General features: G+C 41.3%; 1 protein-coding gene across 1 annotated transcript in view; it reads right to left on the reverse strand.

Annotated features, from left to right (window-relative positions):
- Positions 1-6,307: 6,307 nt before the first annotated feature.
- Positions 6,308-18,881, reverse strand: part of UBL3 (ubiquitin like 3) — a 69,356-nt gene continuing 56,782 nt past the window's right edge. Inside the window, exons 3-5 of the mRNA XM_040448123.1 lie at positions 15,296-15,382; positions 9,577-9,654; positions 6,308-9,259 (exon numbers count right to left, since the gene is read on the reverse strand). Of these exons, the coding sequence (XP_040304057.1) occupies positions 9,207-9,259; positions 9,577-9,654; positions 15,296-15,382 (218 nt within the window). The 3' untranslated portion in view covers positions 6,308-9,206. The remainder of the gene's footprint in view (positions 9,260-9,576; positions 9,655-15,295; positions 15,383-18,881) is intronic.

The following is an 18,881-nucleotide window of genomic DNA, read 5'->3' on the forward strand; positions in this document are numbered from 1 at the left end:
CAACTCTCTTCCGAGAGAGGAGAGAGGAGAGGGGGAGAATCCCCAGCAGGCTCTGTGCTGTCCGTGCAGAGCCCCACACGGGGCTCAGCCCCAGGACAGTGAGATCATGACTGGAGGCTTAACCGACCGAGCCACCCAGGTGCCTCAACATTTTCCTAATAATTTCTCATATTGATTTATGTGTAGAAATGCTTGAAATAGCTTACATGTCCAAAATTAGGTGAAATCCAGGAAGCTCGGAGGCGGCCTGGACTACTGTCATTAAATCCCTAGTGCCTTGAGTCTTTCCCGGTGTGCGTTAAAAATTTCTTTCTTTGCCCTTTGTTTTTATGGAGCTCTAACTCGTATCCAGAGATTACATAAAGCACATAAATCTTAAGCGAACAGCTCGGTTGTTAGAGGTGTATGCGCACTCCCTTGTAAACATTTCAACATAGAGAATATTTCCAGCACCGCGGAAAACCCCCTCATTCTCTCTCCTAGGTAATCGCACCCCTCACCAGCAAAGGGTAACGTTATTCTGATTCCATCACCAAACACCAGGTTTGCCTGTTTGTGAACTTCATTTAGATGACCTCATACAGTATATATATTTTTTTATGTCTAGCTTCTCCCTTTAATAATGTTGTCGCACGTAGCAGTGGCTATTGTTTTACGCTGCCCTATAATCTTTTACTGTCTGAACGATACCGCGATTTAAAAATCCATTCTGCTGTTGATGGGCACTTGGGTTGGCTCTTGTTTGTGAACCAAGTAGCTATGAAGACCCTTGTACATGTCCTTCATGGACAAACATCCGTCTCTGTTGAGTATTCATCCAGGAGTAGAATTTCTAGGTCCCAAGATATACATATTTTTAGCTTTGGTAGATAACGACAAGAGCGTTTTGTACAACAGTTGTTCTAATTTACAGGCTCACCAAGAATACGCAAGCATTCGGGTTGCTTCACATCTTTGCCAACACTTGATATTGTCGTCCTTTTGATTTTAGCCATTCGAGGGGCACCTGGGTGGCTCAGTCGGTTGAGTGTCTGACTTTGGCTCAGATCTTGTGGTTCGTGGGTTCAAGCCCCGCGTCGGGCTCTGTGCCGACAGCTCGGAGCCTGGAGCCCGCTTCGGATCCTGTGTCTCCCTCTCTCTCTGCCCCTCCCCCTCTCGTGCTCTGTCTCTGTCTCTCAAAAATAAAAAAAAAAAAAACATTAAAATTTTTTTTTAGCCATACCGGTGAGCTACTATTCCATTGCAATTTTTATATTAGACATTTATTAAATGCATCAATGAAAATGATATGCCTCCAAAATGGACTATTATATAGCTACAAACAAATGTGTGTGCAAAGATTTAATATTCTGTGGATGCATACTTATGTTAAAGATGAAAAATAATATATAAACTGGGCTTGTAGTTATCTGTTGTTTTTATTTTTAGTGTATACATATTAACAAAGAGGACTAGAAGAAATTCACCCAGATGTTAGTGGTTGGTTCTGGAGGATGGAACTAGTTTCTTTTTCCTCATGCTTTTCTGTAATCATGAGATGTGGTACAATGAGCAAAAATTACTTTTAAAAACAAAAGAAAACAACGAAGATTCTTTTCAGGAACAGTGTCTGCCTAGGAAAATGAACCTCTTGGGTCCAAAAATAAGCTGTACGTCTCTGGGCCTGCTTTCTCCCCCGTAGTGCGAGCCCACAGCACGACCATGGAATGACGCTTGTCTCCATGGAAGCGCTCAGGCAGTGACAGCTTTTGAAAACACAGTACTTCCGGGATTGCCCAGGAGGCAGCACCCTCCAGGGGGAGTGAGAAAATGAAAGGAAACGTCCAGGTCGAGGCAACGCGGCGGATTTCTGCCGAGTCCTGAATTCCTCAGGGCCCGGTGAGAGGGTTTCTGGGATGAGGGGAGGCAAGGGGAACAGAAGTGGGCATCCTGGGCCACACAGGGATCAGGGACAGCGCTGAGAATGCTGGGAGGGCTGGCCGGGCCTTCCTGGGCTCCCGCAGCAGGGGCGGTGGGGAGCACGTGGGAGGGCCAGCAGGAGGGAGGGGGTCTAGGGCTCCCCCTTCACCCCCCGGCCACCATATGACCCGGTCACTCAGCACATGCATCCTTGAAGAATCCTGAAGCGTTAACTGGCCGGGGTCTGGGAGCTTGAGCCCAGCGTTAGCTGGCACCTTGTTCCTGTCTCCAGCATCCCATTTGGTTTCCGATCCCGCTTTCACTTCTACATCCCCACCTCTCCACTGTGTTGCTTTGTGTTCCTGGTATTTAACGTGGGTCTGTTTTCTGCAGAAACTCAGGCAACTGCTCCAAGCCACAAGTGTGCAGAATTAATCCGGCTGATGTGAGAGTTCCAAGCTTTACTATTAAAAAGAAAGGAAGAGGGGCGCCTGGGTGGCACAGTCGGTTAAGCGTCCGACTTCAGCCAGGTCACGATCTCGCGGTCCGTGGGTTCGAGCCCCGCGTCAGGCTCTGGGCTGATGGCTCAGAGCCTGGAACCTGTTTCCGATTCTGTGTCTCCCTCTCTCTCTGCCCCTCCCCCGTTCATGCTCTGTCTCTCTCTGTCCCAAAAATAAATAAACGTTGAAAAAAAAATTTTTAAAAATAAAAATAAAAAAATAAAAAGAAAGGAAGAAAGGAAAAGAAGGAAGGAAGGAAGGAGGGAAGGCAGGAAGGATGGAAGATGGAAGGAAGGAAGATGGAAGGAAGGAAGGAAGGAAGGAAGGAGACAGAAGGAAAGAAAGAAAGAAAGAAAGAAAGAAGATGGAAGGAAGGAAGGAAGGAAGGAAGGAAGGGAAGAAAGAAAGAAAGAAAGAAAGAAAGAAAGAAAGAAAGAAAGAAAGAAAACTCCTTAGGTGACTCTAAGGGACAGCCAGGGTTGACGACCAGCGGTATATCCCTGCTTTTTCTTTTGTTTTGAACACAGCAAACACGTACTTTTTATTATTTTGTCAACGCCACCTCATTCCAAGTCTTTCTGACACTGTTCTCAGAGGGGCTGGACGCTGAGTACCTGCATCTCTGATTTCTCTGTCCACCCTCCCTTTTGCGGCTCATGCCTTCTAAAACGTTACAAGATCGGAGAGCTGACCTGTGGCACGATCGTCTTCAGATGTCTCTTCTTTCCGTCACCATCAGGACGATTTGCGACAGAGGTCGATTCTTGGGAGATGCGAACGCAGAATCATTTCGTGGTTTTCTTTCATCTTTTTGCACACTAATTTCATACGGTTTGGAGGGCACGTCGATGTCTAGCCGTCCCTTCTAGGTGTCATTAAGGATGTTTATGTCGCCAATAAATATATGCGATGGGCTCTCGGGAGGTCTCGAGCACGGGCTTCACGCGGGCAAAGCGGTTCTGCAGTACACTCGGGGGCCGGGAGTCTTTCCGTCTTTCTGCTCTGCAAATGCAAGGCACTGGCTCTGGCCCCAGGCCGGCCCACCTGAGGGTCACAAGGTGGCTATAGAGGTTTCCATCGTGACATCCATAATAATGTCCGGAGGCAAAACAGTCTCCTGTAAGGTCCCCTTGGGAGTGAGAACTTTCTCTAGAAACACCATCAGCCAACTTCCCTTCCAGTTCCGTTTGCCAGGATCGGTCCCACGGCCGCCTCTAAACCATCACGCCGAAAGGAATGGGAGTTAGGCTGGGAGCTGGGACAAGGCCACGCTTCCCTGAGCCACATGGGGGAGGAGGGCGAAGAGTGGGAAAAAAAAAAAAAAATCCGAGCCTCGCCAGCGAGGAAGAGGGGAGTGTGTTGGAGAAGCACTCAGCAGGGCCGGCCTTAATTGCTTTGATCATCACAGAAATCTAGGACGACACAACTATGAGACGGCATTTCCACGAGTCAAGAGCCAACGGATGGTCTTGGTGAATAAGAACTGCAGTGAGGTCCCGGGGCGCCTGGGCGGCTCAGTAGGTTGAGCGTCTGACTTCAGCTCAGGTCATGATCTCACTTTTTGTGAGTTCAAGCCCCGCATCGGGCTCGTGGGTCACGGGCAGAGCCCCCCTCGGATCCTCTGTTTCCCTCTCTCTGCCCCTCCCCTGCTCACGCACACCCGTGCTGTCTCTCAAAAATAAACGTTAAAAAAAAAAGAACTCCAGGGAGGTCCTGCTCCTTCGGCACAAGTACCTTGCCTCAGTGGTTCCTGGATTCAGAAATCAGTAGCCCGAATCTGAAGCATTAGCCCGAATTTTTGCCTCCTCTCCCCATCATCAGACACTTCTCACCTGCCTCATCTGTGAAGTTCCATGTATGTGGCTAGACACGGCCCTGCTTCCCACCCCTTTCGGCCTCTTTTGAACAACGTACACGTCTGTTTTTACATTTTAGTCAATAAATCTCATCTCAAATTTCGAATCGCGTTCTTCTGTTAATACGTCTAGTTCTAGGATTATCGTCCAAGCTCTATAACCTGGTATCCGTATCTGAAGCCATGTCTCACTGGTGAATTACTGGGTCCTCTACTTTTCCTCTAACGTAAGGCTTATTTTTAAGATCTCCCCACTTCTTGTCTTCATTTTAAAAGTCTCTAAACATAAGGGCGCCCGGGTGGCTCAGTCGGTTGAGCGTCCGACTTCAGCTCAGGTCACGATCTCACGGTTCACGGGCCTGAGCCCCGCGTCGGGCTCCGTGCTGGCCGCTCGGAGCCTGGAGCCGCCTTCGGATTCTGTGTCTCCCTCTCTCTCTGCCCCTCCCCTGCTCACGCTCTCTCTCAAAAATAAACGGTAAAAAAACTTTTTACAAGTCTCCATATGCTTTCTGACATTTTTGCAAGCTACTTTTTGTAGTCCCTGTCGATGCCTGGCATTTAATTTTTGCCATAAAGACTTCTGACAGCTTTGCCAGCTTGCCAGGTAAGTTCTTAGGCAAAACAGCGCTCTCAATATTTATTTTAAAATAACCTTATGACCCTACAAAATAGGTATTATTCTTATTCTATATGGAAAAAAAAAAAAAAAAAAAAAAAAAGATCGAAGCCCACAGATGAAACAACTTGTTCCAAGTCACTAGCTTGAAGCCAGGCCTGACTCCGAAGTCCGGGTATTCTCATTCTGAAATCTGAGGACTGAGGACCAGTCGAACGGACTGTTAAAAAGTGCTTCGGAGAAGCACGAGGGCAAAAAGTGGCACACAGATTGGTGGAACCCAGGAAGCGATGCCCCCAGAGAACCAGGGGACCCGAGACGGCCAGGTTCCAGACTACTGGAAAAACGATCTTATCGGGCAGACAGCTGTGAACTAAACAGCCCCCAAAGTTTTATTGTCATGTGGAGTGTCTGGAAAGTCCAGAAGCAGCCCCCAGCGGAACCCCGAGGTTCCAGGACCACTTCCGGTCAGCCACTACTCCCCTCTAGATTGTCCCCTCCGTGTATTATTTGAATAAAGTGGCTCTCAGCACACCGTAGGCTTCTCTTACACCAAAACACAGCTCGAGAAATGTAAAAAATAAAAATTAGGTAGTAATGTTTGAGTATGTAGTAACTATTCTTTAAACCCAGACAGATTCTCACAACTCAAACACAAATCCCTTCTACAGGCATTTTAAGAACTGTGTGTTTACCTCTTTTTATTGGTGGAAATCCTAGGAGAAACGGACACTCCCTCTTCTCCAGTGTTGACGCCCTATGTCTACACTGTATTTCTTGAAAGCTGTGATCTTGAGAAAGAGGCAGAACCACAACAACAAAATAGTATTCAAGGACAAACATTTGAGAGCCTTGTCAAAGACCACCAAACAGTAAGGAAAATGTTTTCATATTCTAGTGCTGGTTTACACTCTACTCCCCAAGGATTACGGGTTTCTCACTTAATTTTGCCCATGAACTCTTCCAGGAGCCACGCCCCTCTTGCCGAGTCCCTAAAAGAGCTTCGCGTGCCTTGTGGTCTTGGGAAGAAAGCGCACTAGGTGGCGGGGGGTGGGGGGAGAAGCCGAGGGGGCCGCAGTGGCCACCGGCTGCCTTGGCCAAGACGCCCACTCCACCAGGCTGGGGTGCCCGCGGTTGCAGAGAGGTTGTCCGCCCCCCTCAAGCCCTCCTCTCACCTGTCTGCTGTCTGGCTACTACAAAGCCGTTACGGGAAAAAACCCGAAGGCTTGCCTGTGACAGTTACCAATAAGGATGGCGTGAGGGCATGCCGAAGTTTGAGGAGTCACTTCTCTTTGATTTTGGTAAAGGCCGGTGCAGTGCGATTTTACTGCAGGACGTAAGGAAATAAATCGAAGGGAAGAAAAAGAGAAAAGCAGTGAAAAATAGGAAAACGCACCAAAATTACAAGCAGAAGCCATTTAAAAGAAGGAAATATTCTACAACAGATGAAGAAAGTTTTAATTTCTTTTCACATTAAACATTGTTTACCACAATCAGCTAACAGAAATTTCTGCAACATTGGTCAAGATGACATCAAACTAAGGATAAATGTTTGTTATGAGAAAACCTCATTTAATGTGACTGACGATGTTAGATACTATATTTTTCATGATAGGAGAAGATACAACCTATCTCGAAGAGAAAGCAAATAATTCAGATCAAGGAGACATGCTGAGGTTTTAATAAAGAAGAAAAGCTTCGCCTTGTCCAGAACACTTAACAGAGTCTAGGATAATTTAGGTAAAAGAGGTGAGTTAGATACCAAGCACTGGGCAGGGTCACAGGCCCATAATTCAGGCTTTATTTACATTACCAGATCTATGCAGCCTTTACCTTTCGGTAAGTGAGCTGTTATTTTTGGCAGAGGGATCTTCAATAGTAGCCTTGGATATGATAAATCATATTGTAATCATCAGGCAGTCCAAGGAACTATTTTAAGAGGGATAGGTGAGTATTTTCGTGTATATACTATTAAGGCATCTAAATTTTTGGTGTTTTCAGTATATAATTTTACTGCTATTTTTTTTTTTTTTCATTTTGCACAACAATGTTATTAGGAATTAAGTGACACAATTCTTTCTCTACTAATGAACCAGTTTATCCATTTTGCAAACTTTAAATTGAGGTCTTGTAGAAGGGAAATTTATAACAGGAGAACACACAGAAAAATATATTGAAAACCAATAGAGAATAGTTTTTAAACCATCATACAAATTCAATCATAATGAACTGATAGTCTTTAACTTTGGAAAAACAGAAGAGCAATTAGAATTAAAACAGGTATTAAAAATAATCACCAGTAGTTTGCTTTACAAAAGAACAGAGCCATAAATGGCTTAATTGCCCCATTTAGTAACTACCAGATTCTTCTTTAGTCAAACACTAACGGAATTCACATTTGAGCTAGTCAACAAAGCATATAAATATTTAACATCCGAATACAACATTTTAGTGATAACAGAGACTGCATAATTCTACCCATTGTTGCTCTGTGCACAAATTAACCAGGTTAAATATCAAAGATGCACTGTGAATACTCCTGAAACTAACAATGGAATATTACACAAAATTTTTAAAGACTCGGAAATAAAAGTAGAACACAATTTTAACATGGATGAGACGGTGCTTAAACAACAATCAACTTAATCAAGACCTTTAAAATTACCACTGAAATAAATGCACTACGATATTTTATTTTTAGTTGACAGAAAGAATCTCTAAGTACAGGTTGCAGAAAGAAAATGTTTAGTGCTATTTACATTCATTTTAAAACTCTGCTCTATACAAATTTAATTCTGATCAGTATGAACAATATTTTCGTAGATCTACTGCATATAAAGCCTTTTCATCAAAGCACTGACAATGAGTAAAATAACCTGATTACCTTTAGACAAAGCTGACCATTTGAAACCATTCACACTTAATGTTTTCTTAAGGGCCATGGACACTTAAAGTACAGAACACAATGTCAGCCTGCAACTTCGTTCTCATAAAGGCTAAAGTTATTTATATGGAATATTGTTCTATATACTACACGCCAATCTATATTTAAGTTCTATAGTTAGGTATTTTATAAGTTTTTTATTAAATATATTCTACACATATTTGTAATTTCATCCAGGAAGAATTTCTTCCCAGTGAAAAAATATAAAATCTTTTATATTTTTACAGGTTTAGATGAAACTAGCTCATGCTTTAGTGCTGTGCAAATTGGTTTTAGCATTATCAATTTTTAAATGATTGGTACAAAACAAAAGAACGTCATCCTTAATCACGTAGTACGCCTTAAAAATCAGCTTTTGATTTTAATACAATTGCAAGCACTAATACCAAATGCAAACTACATAAAGAAACAAAATTGGTTACTATGGAGAATTATTTCAATTTTAAGAATTCATTTGAACCCCAATGAGTGAGTGTGACACTGGACGGTTACAGACGAGCAATTTTGGAAAAATCCAATTTGCTGATCTTCAAATACATAAAATTGATAAGTAAATGAGGTTTTCTATTATCTCTGTGCGGCAATGAACGTCTACGAGAATGGAACTGACCCTCCCACGTTAAGGCTAGGAAGCGCACTCGCACCCCTTTTGTGCTGTGTGGACAAGCACTCAGTGACCGCGGGACTGAGGAGTGCAGGTGTGAAAGGAAAAGCAATTCGTTTCGTCAGCCCTCCGCCGAGTGCTTTAAACAACAGGCACGTTTTGTTTTTCCATTTGTTGCCATGAAAATAGTCACGCTCAGTTTCGCGCTCTGTGCCAGTGCAGCCACCGTGGCTGACTTTGATGGAATTGCCCCCACGTTTCCATTTCTATTCCATTTTCCCCTCTCCAGTGGGCCCACTAATTAACTTCATTAATTGCTGAGTGTTTTCCAGTGCGGAATTGTGTTTCCGAGCACTTTTAAGGTACCATAAACCATGTTGTAAAATCTGCTGATGAAGAAAATAATGTCAATCTTTTTGAGTGCAAACTGTATTCGGAACACTTGATTTGTTAGTTCTGGTGATGAAAATTTCTGTGGCGGCAAAATGGTTTCCGCTAGGAAGGTAACTTGCGAACTGTGCGCCTAGAGATTGACAGCATCCAAAAACCAATAGATTTTAAAACTGCTCAACAGAAACGAAGAAACTAGAAATAAAAACGCATGGTGAAAAAATGTTCTTGGTTCTTTTTACTTTGATGAGGAAAGATGACAGTGTTCATGGAATCATTCAGGTCCATGGATTTACAGGCAGACTCTTCCTAAGGGTTTCCGAAGCAATGTCGGGTCTCTTCTGTCCCAGCAGCGAGAAAGACACAGACCACATGACAGCACACGCAGCACACGGTGGTTACAGGATTACGCAACAATTACTCTCTCCAGTCTTTTCGCGATTCCTCTGACCTAGAGAAAATGCAGAAAAGCCTTGCTTACAAAAGTGCTCAAATCAGGGGTTGGGGAGGAGGGGTGGCATCCAAACATAGTAAGAATTTGTTTTTAATGTCTGCAATTTTTTTTTAATTAAAAAGCTGTAATTATAATTATAGCCTGTCTTCATTATAGCCTGTTTCCAGGATGTCTGGTTATTTGCTTAACAAGCTCTGTCCATAAACAATGAAAACTTCCTTTCCCTCAGAAGGTTCAGAAAAAAACCAAGAACCATTTCGAGTGCCTGTCTCCGCGGCTCAAGTGAGTAACAACCTCTGCGGTACCCGGCTTACCTTGAGAGTTTGGCTCTGGCAATGTCTCTCTGGCCACCAAATGCATCACCGTTGTTTTGCCAAAAGGAAGTTTTAATGCTATGGGAAAAGCAGAAGGTAGTTTGTGACATACATACTGACTGACTGAAATCACCAGTCGGAACTGAAACCACTTAAAGAATCGATTGCTTTCTGCAGGACTTCCTCAGCAGACTGAACTTCTAAACAGTTAGAGCACGTCTTACAAAATGAGATTAGGTCAATAATCTCAGAAACAATTCAGAAATTATTCTGCCCAGCTATGGCCATTAGTCTGACACAGATATCCGTAATGCTTAAGAAAGGGGACAAGAGGGGCGCCTGGGTGGCGCAGTCGGTTAAGCGTCCGACTTCAGCCAGGTCACGATCTCGCGGTCCGTGAGTTCGAGCCCCGCGTCGGGCTCTGGGCTGATGGCTCAGAGCCTGGAGCCTGTTTCCGATTCTGTGTCTTCCTCTCTCTCTGCCCCTCCCCCGTTCATGCTCTGTCTCTCTCTGTCCCAAAAATAAAATAAACGTTGAAAAAAAAAAAACTGTTTAAAAAAAAAGAAAGGGGACAAGAGGAGAAAAGAAACTAAAAAAATTTTTCGAGACTACCTTTTCTAGATTAGGGAAAAGTTTAGATTAAGGGAGACTTGTTTCTAAATCTAATTATCTATGAAATATGCAGTCACTTAAGAAAATTACTGCCTTGAACATACCACCATGGTGTCGAAATAGAAGAAACAACAAATTTAATTTTAAATATTTATTCTCAACCCTGTAGAATTCAGTTAGAAAACAATTTTCTCTCGAAGGTTACTTTAAGAGAACTGCTGTCTTGGTATTCTTAATAATCGCTGTTTTCTAATTAAGTCTTAATTTAAAAGGTTTTTCTCATTCCTAATAGAACGGTTTTATTATGAAAAGTTTGAGACGTAGAATAATGTAACACACACCCATATGTCCACGAACCACTTAAGCAAATACAAACATTGAGTTTCATGGTGAATGTCTTTGTTATTCTGTATATAAAATTAGAAGCAACCAGTATAAAACAACTTAGGAAGTTATTGCCACAGGCGGGATGTTTCAGGTCTGGCATCCAGAACTACGTTCTCTTCACTGACTACAAACTTAAGGCAGCTTTATAATCAGGCAAGTGTGGCCTTCCCGTTACCTGCTTCTGAAATCCTGCTCTATAGGATGATGGTTAACATGCAGATTTAAAGAACAGTACCAAATACCTTCAATGCTATTAATATTTAACGTAACCAAGGTGAGTTTCCATCTTACTTAAAGTTGGTCAGCCATTATTTGGTCTACTCTCTTGACTTCTCAAGTTCAAGTGAAGTAGGATGGCTCATAAATACACACTACGATGAAAGAAGAGGAGGGACTTTTCCGGAGAATCCCCTAGGTTTGATTTAACAATAAAATGCAAATAAGATTTGCTATTATAAAAAGTCTCATTAAGTGTACTGGGAAAACCTGACTGCACTTAAAGCTGCATATCACTCCCCTTCCATTTCTGGACTCTATCTAGTAAGCCAGATCTGGGTTGAAAATCGCATCTCTGCTACTTGCCAACGGGAGACGAGTCACGGGCAAGTCAGTCAGTCACCTGCTCCCAGGCCTCAGTTTCCCGTGCCCAAATTGGAGATGGCAATTCCATCACCTGCCCCTTCCAGCTGTATCGATTAAATGAAGTAATCCAAGGAAAGTGCTTACGGGGCTCAGAACAAAGAAAGCAGGCGGTAAACACCACCCTGTTCTGGTCATCATCAGTTTGAGAAGGCAACGAATCTCAGAAAACAGGTAAGTGAATGGAGACGCGGGACAGGCCTGGGAAGCTGCTGGGTAAAGGTTCACCATCTGAAGCCACACATTTGATGGGGATTATTATTTTTCTTCTGCATTTGAATTTTAACTAGAAATAGTAGATATCGATGTTAACAGTATCAAAGAAGGTAGAGGGAAGAGGGATACAAGAATTTAAGAGGCTTTGTCTTTCCTTCTCTGCAGATGCCTCTGCTTTCTTCTGTGACACCGTACAATATCCACAACAGTTTTCAACCTTACATAAAAGTCACCCAGGAATTCAATTATTCCAGTTGTAGACTGGGAGATGGGGAGGGGGAGGAGAAAAAGAGAGGGAGAGAGAGAGAAAGAGAGGGAGGGAGGGAAAGAGACTGCGAGAGAGAGAGAGAGAGCCTTCCTCCAACTAGCGAGCATGCAGAAATCTGCATTTTTCAAAATAAGTATTCCAGCTGATTCTTATGCCAGAGTCTCCAGCACATTTTGGGAAACAATGATCTGGAATGTACTGGATGTCAAACTTGTAGCTGATCCTATTTTCTTTTATCCTTCTTTATCCTTAATAAGACAGTTATCACACCATTTCTTTGGAAGACTGAAATTCTATGCAACTAAAAGGTTGTATCTCAAAAAAGGACATTCAGGGCTATGTTTTAAGGAAACTTGGTAACAAAAGAATTACTAGAAGCACCAAGTCTCCTGGTTTAACCACCCACAAAGTGCCTGAACCCCCCCCCATGGCTGTACCTACTATTTGTACGGAACCAATAACAAGGATTTCACCCTTTTCCCTTAGTGACACATCCCTTCTTTAGGCAGCCTGACATGTTCACATGATTTTGTACTGAATAATCTGTCCACTTGATTTCCAGCTGTTGGTCCTAAGTCTAATTCAGAGGTTAAACCAGAGCAAGTCTCAAGCCATGCAAACCTAGCCTACGCCCTTCTCCACACAAGCCATTCAAACATCGGAAGACAGTTACTACGGCCCTGTGTACCGTCTCCTTCATTATCCACACTCGAGAACACACGGAGACTAAAAAGAAAAATTGTGACCAAAACACGACCACTTGAATGTTATTATTCAACCTTTATCAAACACCCAGGTATACTGATCAACTTGAAAGGTCTGGCTTATGCTTCCATGTTATTTGTCTAAATCACTAAGACCAGAAGTCATTTATTTTGTTTTTGAAAATATTGACAGCAATACAGAAGGAAAATAGTAACAACAAGTCAATCTGTTAATTATACAAACACAAATTCCAAAGAAGTACTAGTAAAATTTTATACTTTAATGGGAATGAATCAGGAGTTTGATTTTAACACAAATCCCATGATCTTCCTTTAATACAAAGTTGAAACTTTGGGGCCACAACAAAAAGATAATGAAAGACGTAAGGGAAATTTCTCACATACGTCAATACTCAAACGGAAACAGAGTCTCAAGATTCATCCATGCAGTTAAGATATTAAATTCAATCAACATCACAAGAGCTTATGTGCAGCAGAGACAGTCAAGTAAAGACTAAAGATAGCCTATCCTTCATGAAGGAGTTGGTCCATGCAACTTTGTGAAAGATCTAGAAAAAGAACAACAACAACAACAACAAAACCTGTATTTTATTTATTTAGTTTTACTTATTTGTTTCAAATGTGTAATATATACTTGGAAAAGAACCATCTACAGGCAAAAAAAAAAAAGATTGGGGGGTCAGCTATCTGGAGATGAATGGACTTGCCGAGAGATCAATATCCTCTAATAACTTATTTTATTTTAATGTTTAGTTTATATCACTCATTCATTCTTCAATTTATTTCAGCTAAGACACACACACACACACACACACACACACATACACAGTTCACTGATTTCTCCTACCTGCCCCCTCTGGCAACCACAAATCTGTTCTGTGAGCTCGGTTTGTTCATTTCTGTATTTATCGATCATCCTCATATCAAAGAGCATGTGGTGTTTGTCTTTCTCTGACTTATTTCACTTATTTCCATGTTGTAAATGGCAAGACTTCATTCTTTTTTATGGCTGGCTAATATTCCTGTGTGTGTGTGTGTGTGTGTGTGTGTGTGTGTGTGTGTGTGTCTCCCCCATTTTCTTCAGAAATGCGTGTCATTGACAAACACAGGTTGCTTCTACATCTTGACTATGTAAATGATGCTGCAACGAACATGGTGCGGCTATCTTTTTGGAGTCAGGGTTTTCATTTTCTTCAGGTAAAAACACAGAAGTGAAGTTGCTGGAACATATGGTACTTCTATTTTTTACTATTTTGAAAACATTTTTAAAAGCTACATTTTGAAAGTAGCTCGGTAGACAGCAGCACTTTTTAGACTAGTTATCTAACACTGCCACTGAAACCTGGTCATGAGTGAAATGCTGTCCTGAAATGTTCCACCTGCCTGATACTGTCATCATAAATCATTTGCATCCATCTCCGCCAGCCCTTATCACCCCCTACGCTGAGTGGGTTTTATCCGTTTCTACTACGCGATACTAATGCACCCTGAGGATTCTATCTTGTTCGACCCACTATCTCCGTGTAGCATGTAAGGAATAAATACATGCTGAAGGAACGAATGAAAATAGCCTACCTTTAAGGAAACACAGTAAACATTTCACTGTTAGGTTTAGAGAAAAAAGTCATACTATATTTAAACAAAAGTATAAAAGTAGATCACCTCATTTGCCTACCAATCTCTAATTATCAGAATACACTTACAAACCCTGCTGGTGGTAGAGAATGTACCCCATTAGGAGGCACTATTGAGCTACATTTCTCCAATCACATGTAAAGAGCAGTAGTACCAAAGAAGTGTTTACTGTGTGCCAAGCACTGTTCTAAGTGCTTTGAAGACAGAGACTAATCTGACCCTCCCAACCTAGGAGGTCGGCACTGTTGTTAGCCCATTTTATCGATGAGAAAAGTGAGGTAGCTACCCCAAGGGTACACAGAGGGAAGTGGTGGCGCTAGGATACAGCTTAGACCATCTGGTTCTAAATCTGCTTTTAATCCCCGTACTACACTGTCTCCCTGATGTTACTCCTTTACCTTCATTCTTGCACGACGGGCAACTGTATCAGTTAGAGTCAAACTGAAAACAAATTATCATAAATTTTTCCTACTTTGTGTGTCTGGCTTTAACTTAAAAATATTACATCTGATTTATATTATCTAAAAAGTACAATAAAATTAAATTCACAAAATAATAGGTATAGACTACTTCTAATGAGAGTTTATTTCATAAGGGAGTAAATACTTATCACAGTGCTAAACTTAAATTTATGAGAATGCAAAATGTAAAGAATAGGCAGAATTTATGAGTTTGAAATTATAATTTTTTTGTAAAATCAGACAATAGCATTTAAAAAATGTTTTTTTTTAAATTAAAAAAAATTTTTTTTTTAACGTTTTATTTATTTTTGAGACAGGGAGAGACAGAGCATGAACGGGGGAGGGTCAGAGAGAGGGAGACACAGAATCTGAAACAGGCTCCAGGCTCTGAGCTGTCAGCACAGAGCCCGACGCGGGGCTCAAACTCACGGACTGCGAGATCGTGACCTGAGCCGAAGTCGGCCGCTTAACCGACTGAGCCACCCAGGTGCCCCTAAAAAATGTTTTTTAACATTTATTCATTTTTAAGAGACAGAGAGAGACAGAGCACGAGCGGCGGAGGGGCAGAAAGAGAGGAAGACACATAATCCAAACCAGGCTCCAGGCTCTGAGCTGTCAGCACAGAGCACGAGGGAGGTCTTGAACCGACAGACTGTGAGATCATGACCTGAGCCAAAGGCAGCCGCCCAGGTGCCCCGAGACAAGGCATTTAAACAGACAAATGAATAATGCTGCCTGAAGTAAACATTAAATCCCATTACAAAGGTGATTATTACCTCCTAATGTGACATTTCCATGTAGAAATCGTCCTTGATAAATAAGTCGTAGAATATTTGGACTGCTGACCTGCTCTTCCTCCCAGTCTGAAAAGAAGGAGTGAACTGTTAGGTGTGTTTAAAGACAGAGTTAAGGTATTATTTCATTGTTCAAAACATTCAGATGCAAATCGGATAGAGAACACATCAAAGAAGACACCTGGAGCCTCCCAATGATGGAAACAGTCACCACTCACAACAGTCAATCACTGCAGGCCTGGTTCTTGGTAGTGCTTCTCATTAATAAGAGCTACAGAAAGACTAGTGTTTGCTTAAGAACAAAATATAGTCCTGAAGGTTAAAACTTAAAACAAGATGGGGAAAAAAATCTAATCCTAGGTAAAGTGAAATGTCATTTGAAAATTAATTGCTATTACCAGTAATTAACAAAGAATATTACAATGTTCCGATATCCGTACCTGTTAAATTATGTATCTGAAGCTGGAAACAACTTAACAAAGATTTTAATATACCCATATAGAGAATAACAAAAACATTATACCTCAATAAGGCTGGAGAACAAAAAATTTTAAAGTAACAAAAAAAATTAACGATGTTTACTTCTGGATGTTGATTTATTACATTGTCTTCTGAAGCCAAATGATAAACATTATAGAAGACACAACTTTTAGTTCACTTTGCCCAAATACTCAGACGAAACTCGAAAAATAACATACATTAGAAGATACTACACAAATATGAAAGCTAAGGAAGTATATAAAGGAAATCAAAAGACAAACTGGAAGGGTAACAGAATATTTCACTTTGTGTATAACGTATGTTATAGTGAAATATGGAATACTACTCTGTTAAAATAATGATTTAATAAGGACTGGTACCGGACAGGGTCCAGGGTTAGTAATTTTACTAGCTGGTCGATGTAATCATTTAAGTTCCTACGGTGACAAAGGTTGGAGAATTCTATTATCATCTTTCTCAAGAATTCTAGTATGATGTGTTCGTTTCCTACAGAAGCTCCTATTACCAGGAGGTAACTATCAACACAAGGATGAGTTTAAAATATCCTAAAGAGAAGTGACAGAAAAGAGGTAAGTAGAGCACTTTCCTTCTGAGTGTTCAAAACGATGAATATGAACTTGATAAAAGCGTGCCCCCCACTGACTCAGCACAACAGAAATGGGAGAGGAGACATGACCTGGAGTCATTTCTCCCCCAGCTCCCGGTACCTTTTCTCCTGGTCCGTCCCCCCACCCCCCCACCCGCCCTTAGGTGCCTCTGTTGCCTTCTGGTCCTAGTGCTCTCAGGTCCCTCTTCTTCTAAAAGAAAGATCAACTAAGCCTTTACCATTTTAGTATGGACTACTCTGAATTCACCACACCCCAAATTACTGTTTAAGAGACTATTTCTGGTCAAGATGGAAGTGTCCATATAAATAAAGACAAATGACAGGGTCTAATTCACTGGAAAAAAAAATTCTAAAAATATTTAAACTATTGTTTTGAGATGCAGAAACTTAAAGCTACACACTTCATTATTTTAGAGACTGTTGTGATTTCCATGCACTTCATGGGTTTAATATGCTATCTACCCTCCCCTCTCAGAGGATCTAAAATTTAGCAACACCTATAGAAGAACAATGCTTTAAGGAGGAATTTCAGCAACTAGTAACATGTATTTAGTGGCTACTGTTTTGCACCCCAACCCGGTAAGAGCTAGGTGTCTGATTACTCCGCCTATTAGCAATATTCCGCTAAACTGGCAGAGCAGACCAAGGACAACTAACTGTTGCCAAAAATACACCGCACCAAGCGTTTTTCTTTTCTACTCATTTAATGTTTACTACACTTTCATTATTAGCACTAATATTTCATATTAGCAAATATTTACATGTGCTGACCTTTAGTGTATGGAGATAAAATGTAGAGCTAGGTTTTTAATTTAAATATTTTATATAAAATAAAAACGACTGATTCCTATTCCCTGCATTGTCTAAAACTGCAGAGCAGAAGTGGTAAACTTAGGAAAGGCTGGGCTCAAAAATTTGTATGTGAAAATAAGTAACGTAAGATTGATACGATTTCAGTGCTCGTAGATGGCGGTTCATTCATTTGGGACACCATTTATGGCAAACACCTGCACTTGAGTCCTGTCTTTGTTTACTCTGTCAGGATTTTTAAGGAATTAAAAGCAATTTTAATATCTAAGTCTGACAATTATGATGGTAAAGCTATTTTTTTTTTTTTTGCCACAAGTTACAATGCTGCCCTCCACAAATTACTGTTTAAGAGGGACTGCCCTTTTTTGTCTTGTGTAACATTTTCTACAATACCATCGATGTCCAAACTGACCTTTACCCTCTCCTCCCCAAATCACAGAAGTAATCTTCTATATCATATTTAGTAAAACATCACTATTAGACAGGTATTTAAAAATACTTCTCCAGGGCACCTGGGTGGCTCAGTCAAGCGTCCAACTTTGGCTTAGGTCATGATCTCATGATTCATGAGTTTGCGCCCCATGTCACCCTCTACGTGGACAGCTCAGAGCCTGGAGCCTGCTTGAGATTCTGTGTCTCCCTCACTCTCTGCCCTCCCCTGCTCATGCTGTGTGTGTCTCTCTCTCTCAAAAATAAATAAACATTGAAAGAAAAACAAATTTTAAATGCTTTTCCTACTATAGTTATCTGTCCTGCCTGGCAGGAAGATATGAAGGAAATCTAATATTCTTAGAGCCCCAAGTTTAATCTTCTTCCGCTTTTCGGAAAGTCCTTCTTACCTCTAACCTTTAGCGGTTACCCTTAGAAGTAACCATTCCCTTGGTTACCAATGGAAAAAAGATCCAGTCATTTGAAAGTATTTGTCTAAACCAGTGTTTCTCAAGTGCAGGTCTATGAATCCTGAGTTCATGAACAACACAGCCGTGCGCCTAGCGTCTAAAAGTCCTCCTCAAGAATTTTTAAATCATGCTTTCATTTTAATGATAATCTGGAAGAGATTATCCACATCGTTCAAATAATCACCTTGTACTGCCTTGGGATTTATTGCCCACATATGCACTTTATGATCGTACTGGCACCAAGCAGTACCTCTTTAATTGTCAAGAGGCTCATAAGAAAAGAACGGAGATTGGCTCAATACGTAAACAATGCATTCTTGCTAAGTGACAATTGGGCACACTGTGTGAAGGAAGCTTTTGTGGTGAACCTGCAGATAACTGGGTCCTCATACAGCACACAGTAGCTAAGGCAAGCCAAGCTCAACGGTCCTTTACTTGTGGTGCAAGCAGGGAGTTGGTTTTAGCAAATATACATCACCTGGCACATTAATGTTGTTAATTTGAACATTATTGGTTTTTGAGTTATACTTGTGCTTGTGGTTGTATATGAGTTAATAAGGATAAAGCATCTTAACTGGGTTTTATGTTTCTATCTTTAAAAAAAAAAAACAAACACTCTAACAAAAATAATTGGAATCCGCACTAGGGAATCTACAGGAATTTTCTTCTCTCTAAAGGAGTTCCATATATTATTTAAAGTTCAGAAATACTGATCTGATGGATTCATTTTGAATACACTGCGTTCTTTGTT

This window comes from Herpailurus yagouaroundi, unplaced genomic scaffold, assembly GCF_014898765.1.
Source record: "Herpailurus yagouaroundi ecotype Mexico unplaced genomic scaffold, PumYag 197, whole genome shotgun sequence".
In the NCBI taxonomy this organism is placed as follows: Eukaryota; Metazoa; Chordata; class Mammalia; order Carnivora; family Felidae; genus Herpailurus; species Herpailurus yagouaroundi.